Here is a 10,000-nt window from a genome sequence, read left to right on the forward strand (position 1 = left end):
ACAAGATTCATAAATACCTGTAGGTAACATAAATGTTAGGCTACTTACAGATATTTTCAGGGAAATACTATTCAGTTTTCCTAACAGAAGAATGAACTAAGTAACAAGATTGTACCTGTTTATCAAATTACATTCCAAGATATCACAATTGGAATGTAGAGCAATGTTGCAAAAAGTATAATATACCTCTGCCACAAAACTCATAACTAAACCAGTGATGGTCAGACATTAAAAATTCTGAGGGGGAGGGGGTTTCACAGCAGAAAGATAAACTGGTAATTTCATTAAACAGATTGAAAGCATCCTTGGGAGAGGTATGTGTTTTTGGAACTACACATTCTTAGGTCTGCCCTTAAACAGGTGCCAAGAATTCTCAATTTCAATGTAAGTGTTTACCAGTCACCAAACCACCAGGGAGTTTCTTCACCAACAAACATGCTGGTACTTTGTCTTGTGTACATGGAATGGGTAATATACGGTATGGCCAGTTTTGTGGTTGCGAGACTCGCTGATGGGAAAGTGACCAGTTGCCATTTTAATAATCCATCCAAGGCAAGGATGAAAATATTAAAAATGTTTCAAAAGAAGGGTTTTAGTTTTTTTTTTAAGCATGCCAAGATATTGGTCAGAGAAAACTATTTCTCACTGTCCTACCTCCTCTCAGCCACCCAAAAGCTGGAAAACAAAAAATCAAATTTCATGAAACCTGCATTGTACTGGTTGAGTTGTTTCAGTGTTACTTCTTAGTTCTGTTCAAGTGTGGCCAGGCAGTTAACATTTTCATTGTCACTTGATAGGAAAATTATTTGTGTACTTCATAGACTGAGTGATATTAACGAATTGAATTAAACGCTCAGGACATTTTTGCTACGCTTTGGTGAGTTTTAAAATATGTTTTGAATATCTTTATGAAGAGAAGGTTAATATGCGAACGCCCGAGGGAACACCCAAAAAAACCGGCAAACCTGACAAATTCCTAGCCCTACGTAGAGCAGAACATAAGACCGTGGGATTTCAACTGTTACCTCAGAAACAGGTTTCTTTTATGAACTGTAAAGAGCATCCAATGATTCATAGTATGCGATTTTCTGCAACCATTTTCAGACAAGTGAATCCGGTCGTTTCAAACGAAAACCCGTTCGGCCGTAGTCAAAGTGGATTTCAAACACCGAATTTAGCCACCTGTTATCGTCTAATTGGCATGTAATTTTCGTTCTATAAATCTACTGCCGAGCCAAAAGCAGCAGACGAGCCAATACGTATTTCTCGACGTTCTTCACATCCACGGTTCCGGGCGAACGGGTTTTCGGGTGATTTAAATTAATTCATTACGAGTTACGGGTTACCTGTTCTTGAAGTTTGCTCACTGGGGTGTTAGGATATCGGTCAGTTTGCAGGGTAAACAGCTTTGATTGTAGACTGTCGACGCGTTGTTGTAACTCCGCGTTTTCCACCAAAAATTTGCTCTCGCTTTCGCGAAACTGACGTTCCAGTTCACGTATTTGCTTGCGGTGGCTCATTTCCTTTTTTTTCGACGAGAGCGTAGCCGAGTACAAAAATCTGTACGCTACTGAAGACGCTGATAACAACTTATCGTCTAAAAGTAGAATTGCTTCCCGAAAGTCACGTTCTAACAGAAATTTCCACAAATAGTTGGACGCGCAAATTATGTTTACATACTGGCAAGTCAGTCTCAAGTTACAAATATCTACGATGCCAACATATCTAAAAATATCCAACAGCACGACCTCCGGTAAACACAGCAGAAACGATTTTGGGGCTGTTTTTGTTTCGGTGATATTTGTTACGGCAAGCCTCCGGTCCTGTTGAGCTAGGGTTGTTTTGTTGACAAATGCCTTTCCTCGAGATTGGGCTTTTACAAAATATTTTTCTTTCTCTTCGTCGCAACTTCGTTGCCATCTGGTCAAATTTCTCCGACAAGAGGCACACAAACACGCATCGTCGCACGATGTTTCCACATTAAAACATTTTTTCACGTCTTCCACAATATTCTTAACAACGCTATACCAGCGCGACGACGATTTGCAACAACAGACGTAACATTTTTTTTGGGAAGCCATTGGCAATACATGTAGAAACATTTGAAGGGCTTTATTTTCTTTAATTGAATTTTCCGCCACAACACGCGCCGTGCGCTTTAATGCACACGCATATTTTTTCAAATTTAGCTCTGACAGATGAAAGCATTGATTGTCATCATTAAGTTGCCCACCTGAAACGCTCGTGACGCGGACATTCATGCCGCCTTACTTAAACTAACTGATGATTGGCGCCATGCTCTTGACAAGAAAAAAGATGTGAGAGTGGTTGCTATTGACCTATCGAAGGCATTTGACTCGACTTTTCATAACTTGTTACTAGCGAAACTAAAAGCTTATGGCGTTCAAGACTCTGCATTAAAACTGATTCAGCCGTATCTATCAGGCCGTCTTCAAAGAGTTAAATGCAACGGGAACGTGTCTGACTGGCTCCCCATTGGCTATGGAGTGCCGCAAGGGAGCCTTGTTGACCCGCTTCTCTTCAATATTTTTGTGAATGATGTTAATTACTCAGCTGGGTTTTCCTCCATACGCCTTTATGCCGATGACACGACGCAATAGGTCTCTCACGAGTGTCCTGCTGTACTAGAATCCATCTTGAATCAAGACATAAGAAATTAACCATTTGGTTCTCAGCGAACTATCTTCAAGTTAACGCCACTAAGACTCAATCAATGACACTAGGTAGTTCTCAGTATACTTACAACTTTTTAGTCGATGACTTGTCCGACGTGATTGAACCGACTCTCAAAATTTTAGGTGTAACATTGGACCGCGACTTGTCTTTTAAGCCCCATGTTACGATCATGCTGAGAAAAGCATACGCTATGATAGCTGCTCTACGTAGGATTAAGCGCTTAGTTCCATCAAATACTATGATCTCTCTGTACAAAGCCTACGTGTTACAGCATATTGAATATTGTAGCCCGCTACTGCTAGGAATATCTAAATCTTTGAAGAATACCATCGAACGAGCCAACCACTATGCGATTAAGTCTTTACTTAATCTGGGTAACTCAGCTACCTATGATCTATGCTTAGCTACGACCGCTATGGGCACGCTTGAACAAAGACGCATCGTACAATCGCTCATTTTATTTTTTAAGTGTTTTAGACATAACGGCCCAAATTACATTTCTTAGTTTTTTACACCTAGGATAACTAATTATAATTTATGAGGTGATGGCCTAAATGTTGTACAGCCATCATATAACAGCCTTGTTATGCACAACTCATTTCTGTATCAGATTGCCCACGTGTGGAATCAATTACCAGCCATAACAAAATCCTCGACCACTTTGGCTCAATTTCGTTCTCGTCTGAACTGTGTTGAATTTGCAGGGTGCCAGTGTATGAACTGTATACATTAGCTATTCTCTTATCTTAATATTTGTACTAGTTTCTTTTTAAATTATCTTTTAATACAGTTCTGAATTCTTCTAGAATTTTTATTTTTTATATGTAAATAGTAATTAGTTATGGTATTGTAATTAGTCGTGCGTTTTTAACATGAGCCATTGGCTCGGGAGATTGGGCAACCTCTCCCTACGTTTGCAACTTTAAATGAAGTTACCTTACCTTAGAACCATTGAATAAAAAATGAGTGTTCCATAAACTCAAAAGTGTGGTTGTATTTTTTAAAATATTAGTAACACTTGTGCTATCCAGACCATTTAAAAACTTATTACAGGAAAGGTACACTGGGCACCTGCCCGATACGAAAACCCAAAACCCTGCGGGAATGAGGGAACGTATTCTCCAAACCCTATGCAAGTGCCACTACACTATGGAGGCTAAGGGGAAAAGTTAACAAAAAAAGTTGGCGAAGGAAGCTAAACCTAGACTGATTCAAATCCCTAACGGTTTACTACTCATAATGACCAGACAACCGGACCCAGTCCTCTGGTCCGTGCCAGCAAAATATCTATTTCTGCCAATTTCGTAGGCTACAACTTTCAGAAATATCATTTTTAAATACATTGCACATATGTATAAAGTTAAAGGATCTGAAGTAACATTTATTACACAAGAAACCATAGGGGCTTATTACTATGAGCTCCCTTCCTAACTTACGACTATAAATGAAATACAAGAGCGACGAGATCAGATTGAATTTTAAGTTAAGATAAAATGGGAGATTCATATAAGGAACGAAAGATATTTGAGTTTAGGTGCATTTTAATCAACAGAAAAGCCTTAAGTTAGTAAAAATAAACTTTTGAAAGTTCGAAAGCTGAGATGAGTACATTAGAACAGTCCAACCGTAACACAGTACATTAGCTGTCCATTGCACCCTAGAACTGGAACATTCTGTTGACCAAGAACGCCATATAAGAAGATCAGAATCGTATTTTAATAAATTACAACAAATTCGAGCTAAAATGTAAAGTTGAAGGTCCGTCAATGCTCGGCCTTACAAATGTGAAAATCAGTAGACAAATTACAAGAAACGACTCAGTAAAATTGTCTACACACTTAGCTCTATGACTGCGTCCGTCTTATGCAAACAGTTCACAAGTCTACGCTTCTTGTTATCAAATGGCCCCTTTGCAGCTGGCGATCACATGGTACAAAAGCCAACATCTAAAACAAAGTAAATTCAAATTAAGTTGCTTTGTTTTAGATGTTCCTGTGTGCAATTTCCTCTCCAGTATGGCATTTTTTAACCACGTGATCGCCAGCTGCAAAGGCCTTATTGTATTGCTGTACACGGGTTAGCAACTTGTCAGCTTGAATGAGTCAAAACAACTGAAGAACTCGATAACTAAGGTGGCTTGCGCAAATGAGACTGAAAGAGGCACTCTCATGCTAAATTTGCTGTTTTTTGGTAAAAATCTAATTTAATGGTTTACCTCACACATACAACATTCCTGACAACCCACTGACAAGATATGAAATATATTTATTGCACAAAGAGCTATTCGTATTTAACTTTTGGCAACTTTATGAAGACACCGTCTCCAAACTTGAAAAAACTGGCCAGTTTTTTCAGTGTTCAATTCATTTCCTTCCTTGGCTGCAGACAACAACGAGTAGCTTCAGTGCACTCAAATTGTTATTGGCAACAAAAGTAAAGGGTTATTTTTTGGTCTTCATTGATGTAAAGACTTGTTTTAGTGTTCTGAAGTTTGACTAAAATAGCGTGACTTTTCCCCTTTGAAACTTAGGTAGTAGCCAAAACGCGGGGCCGGGGTCAGGGTCGGGGTGTGTTTTTTTCCCAATTTTTTTTTTTTTGTTTCGTTTTTTCCTGTCCTTCATTTATAGTGGAAACTAGTCAAAAAAATTAAGGAACCCACGAAAGGTATGAGAGCTCTTGAGGGACATCTTAGTCTTTTTTTTCTCAATTGGACTTTGTGTTTTTGTGGTTTAAAGTCAATGTTGGTTTTTGCGAGCATCTGACTTTTGTCTTTCCTAAAACCGGAGTTTGTTTTTCGAAATTAAGAGAATTTCCTAAATTGCTGAAATTGGAGTTTATGGAATATACACCAACTGCCAGAGACACTGAAGACTCGCTGAGCTCCACACTTTAAAATCGCATTGTAATGTTTACTTCGTAAAACAAAACAACAGAACCACAACTCCACGATGGTCGTCATGTAGTCACGCAACGTTCTCATTTGCTTGTTTGTTCGCATTGTTGTCAATGTTGTCGTCCGACTTTACTACAAACGGTTTCTAGTAAAGTCAGAGTCGCACAGGAACTTGCTGGCCAATTCTATTCGGACGTCAAGGGATCGAATCCAATTTTACGATAAAAACACAACATTGAGTACAATGTTACTAAAACAAGCAAATGAGAACGTTGCGTGACGACCATCGTTGAAGTGTATTGCGGAGGTTTTTACGGACTAAACATTAAATGTGGTTTTAAAATGTGCAGCTCAGCGAGTCTTCAGTGTCTCTAGGAGTTAGCATACATTCCCACAAAAACTCCAATTTCAGTCGGAAATTCTCTTAATTTCGAAAACCAAACTAAGATGTCCCTTCACGGGCACCCAACGATAATCTTCGGTCAAATATGTCTTCGGGAGAGTCAAACTGTTCTAAGAATTTCGTTTCTACGTTGCCAGACAGCTACAGATTTCTTTACTAAAACATCACCTAAAGATTCGCAACCTAGGAAAATTAGACCCTTACGTGTTTGGAAGGCCAATTTGCAATTTTTAAAAAATTTTAAAAGGTCACCTGGCAGTTTCGGATGAGCAAATGGTTCGGTTGGAAGTTCCTAGAAGATAACGTTCCTCAACGTTCAAGCTAGCAATTTCTGAAATGAAGATACATGTACCATTCCCTAAAAATTTCGGACACTTCAATTTTCAATTAAGATATCCGAAGAGATCAAATTTTTCTAGGTGATTAAAACATCTCTTTAGACAGTCTTTATACATTTCAAGGAGCCTAGACATGTCCCTGAAAGGCTTTTGGCTTAATTTGCTCGTTGGGTGCCCTTGTCCCTTTCGTGGCTTCCGTGTGTTCCTGAAGGAAAGAGTTTTCTAACTGAAATAGAGATGGTCAACTGAGATGCATGAATCTCCCAAAGGAAAAAGAGGGGGGCTTTTTTCAAAAAGTCTTATCCAAAGGAAAGGCTTCCATTGGCCTTGTTATCCCGTGGGGTAATGCAGTCGTTACGAAGTGAATTGATATTTGACACGTTCTGTTGCAGCTCAGTCTCAGGATATTTACAAAAAGGGCTTTCTTACGTACCGACAGCCATTCAGGGTTTAATCTACTACAGGCAGCTGTCTTACAAGGAGATTATGACATTGTTGGTAAAGCAAGTATCTATCTAGAGAACTTTGTGGAAGAGATGAAATCTCAAACAATAAGTAAAAAGGCGTCCATTTTCTGCGGCAAATCAGCAGTTGATATTCTATCAGCCCTTGATTGCAGAAAACCAGGTCATGCTGATATTGAAAAACTGTGGCAAAGATTGGTTGCAATTGACGAAACACTAAGCGAGCTGCACTCATGCGCAATGAGCGACGATGTAGAAAAGGTGATTGAGCTCGTTTTTAACGATGGTGTTCATGTCAATGTCACTGCAAAATGCAATATCACACCATTGCTGTGGGCAAGTCCGAAGTCCTCTGGTGTGTTAATCAAGACCCTGATTGATCTTGGGGCAGACGTAAATGCTCAAACATCCCCAGGTAATGTGGGACCTTTGCTTTTTGCAGCTTCTAGTAATAATTATGTGGTGACTGGACTGCTTTTGGAGCATGGAGCTGATGTGAATGTTAAGGACAATCTGGGAAATTCACCGCTGTTTGTGTCTGTCTGTCAAGGCTTCTTCAGCATTTCACAGTTGCTTGTTAATCCTGGATTTCACACCAAACTGAGAAGCAAGGCAGGAGAAACACTTCTTTATAAAACAGTCACGCAAAAGGACGTACCTCTCCTCAAGCTATTGCTTGAAAACAAGGCGTGTGTGAACATTCGAGACCAGTCAGGAGAAACCCCTCTTCATAAAGCAGTCACCCAAAAGGACGTACCTCTCGTCAAGCTATTGCTTGAAAACAAGGCGGATGTGAATATTCAAGACTGGTGGCAAGGAGAAACTCCTCTTCATAAAGCAGTCACCCAAAAGGACGTTCCTCTCGTCAAGCTATTGCTTGAAAACAAGGCTGGTGTGAATATTCAAGACGGGAAGGGAGAAACATCCCTTCATAAAGCAGTCACCCAAAAGGACGTTCCTCTCGTCAAGCTATTGCTTGAAAACAAGGCGGACGTGAATATTCGAAATAAGTCGAGACGAACGCCTCTTCATAAAACAGTTGCACTGAAGGACGTACCTCTCGTCAAGGTATTGCTTGAAAACAATGCTGATGCGAATGTTCAAGACGTTGGGGGAGAAACAGCTCTTCATAAAGTCATAACTGAAAGTAAAGTCACACTGAAGGACGTATCTGTCATCAGGCTGTTGTTTGAAAACAAGACGGATTCGAATATTCAAGACTGTGCAGGACGAACATGTCTTCATAAAGCTGTCGCGCAGAAGGACATACTTTTCGTCAAGCTATTGCTTGGGAACAAGGCAGACGTGAATATTCAAGACCATCATGGAGAAACAACTCTTCATAAAGCAGTCATGCAGAAGGACGTACCTCTCGTCAAGCTGTTGCTTGAAAACAAGGCGAATGTGAATATTCAGGACGGTAAGGGAAAAACAGCTCTTCATAAAGCAGTCACGCAGAAGGATTTTCCTCTCGTCAAGCTATTGCTTGAAATGAAGGCGGATGCTAACATTCAAGACTTGCAGGGAGCAACACCTCTTCATAAAGCAGTCATGCAGAAGGAAGTACCTCTCGTCAAGCTGTTGCTTGAAAACAAGGCGAATGCGAATATTCGAGACCAGTCAGGAGCAACACCTCTTGGTCTATGCGCTCTTTATAGATTGAATCTGGGTGCAACGTCAACCTGAAGAACAACAGAGGGGAGACGCCTCGTGATTTTTGGGAGCTTTAGCATCAACGACGGCAACGGCAACGAGAACGTTGTCAAATGTGAATTGGCGTTATTGTAATCGCTTCGCGACTATTCCAAACAATTTAACGTGACAAAGGTCTCGCTCAATTTAGGAGAGGAAATGAAAATTTATCCTTAAGTGCTGATGTTCTCCTTAAAACCTCAAATTTTATCATTTCACGTTGTTGTTTTGCTGACGACGGCAAATAAATAGACACAAATGAAAAGCTATTGCTTTCGCTCACTAAGGGCGCATTCCATTGACCGTATTCCGGAATAGGAATACATGGAAAAGAAGTTAGAAATCCTTCGTTTTTGCGGAGATTCATATTAATATTGTCAAACATCTGCTAAAATGCTATTTTAAACATAGCTTTATTATCCTTAATTGTTGCTGCAAAACGCCACACATAGTGTTTTAAATCATAAATCCACGTATTCTTATTCCGGAATAGGGTCAATTGAACTTACCCTAAGCATGCAAATTTGTGACGTTCTCGTTGCCGTCGCCGTTGTTGTTGCTTAAGCTCCCTATTGAAACTTCCAAAAGGTAGTGAGTGGACTAAAGAACCATTAGCTGGTTATTCACAGTAAGATGAAAGCCTTTACACCACGTGGGGGATTTCCCCCCAGATGGCAGGAGATCAGTGAAGTAGAGCTAGAATCACAGGGTGAGATAAAGGCAGAATATCTATTGCTGCCTCAAAGTTGTTGACTACCTCTTGGCAGTGCGCATAGCTTAGAAGAGAATGTGTGAAAGGCTGAAGAGAAGTGGCCGAGCAAAGGGTTCTTGATGAATAAACATTAAGAGTTGCGAGAACAAAAGGACGCAAGCTATGAAATCCTGGTTAATGTGAATTTTTGTCGCGGAATAAGCAATCTCGTGCGTTGAAATGTATTTATTGATCATATTCGCTGATGAATTTATCTCAATTGATCTGAAATGCCTAAGTCTTGCTGAGCTTCGTCCTTAAACAAGTGCCACGTCAACCAGCTGTGAAATTTGGTTAGGCCGGTGTACTCTTTCAGGTACACGCGGAATACTGAAGGTCCGTGTCGAATACAGGTCGTTCCGCCCCACAGTATTCAGTGGACCCTTATTTCACGGGTAACTAATAGCCTTAACCATAATTGTTTATCACTAAAATAAGTGCATAGTCGTAATCATGGAAATGTATGCTTCGGCACAAAAAGACGTGGGGCGGAACGACCGGTTACCCTCGTGTCAGAATGCAGCTATTTCAATAGCTTACGGGATTGGTTAAAGCAAACAATAGACACAAACAAATATCAGATACAGTAGACCCTGAGCATTTGGCGAATAGCGCTTATGCTAGTCCATTGGAATTAGAGGTCGTAAATAGCTGTGTGGAATTTGGAAAAGAAATGATTGCCGTTCGATCATTTAAAGTCACATTTGCATGGGCATATTTCTTGACGTTTGATGCTGTCCTTTAAGATCCCATTCATTTGAG

General features: G+C 40.1%; 1 protein-coding gene across 6 annotated transcripts in view; it reads left to right on the forward strand.

The window, feature by feature from the left end:
- The window catches only part of LOC138037613 (uncharacterized), a 119,432-nt gene that overhangs the window by 107,563 nt on the left and 1,869 nt on the right, over positions 1-10,000 (forward strand). For all 6 annotated transcript variants that reach the window (XM_068883517.1, XM_068883529.1, XM_068883534.1 and 3 more), the window contains exon 12: positions 6,724-10,000. This exon is cut by the window's right edge and continues 1,869 nt beyond it. In XM_068883517.1, coding sequence (XP_068739618.1) covers positions 6,724-8,481 — 1,758 coding nt within the window. In that variant the 3' untranslated portion in view covers positions 8,482-10,000. The remainder of the gene's footprint in view (positions 1-6,723) is intronic.

Source organism: Montipora capricornis, chromosome 1 (genome assembly GCF_036669925.1).
Source record: "Montipora capricornis isolate CH-2021 chromosome 1, ASM3666992v2, whole genome shotgun sequence".
Lineage (NCBI taxonomy): Eukaryota > Metazoa > Cnidaria > Anthozoa > Scleractinia > Acroporidae > Montipora > Montipora capricornis.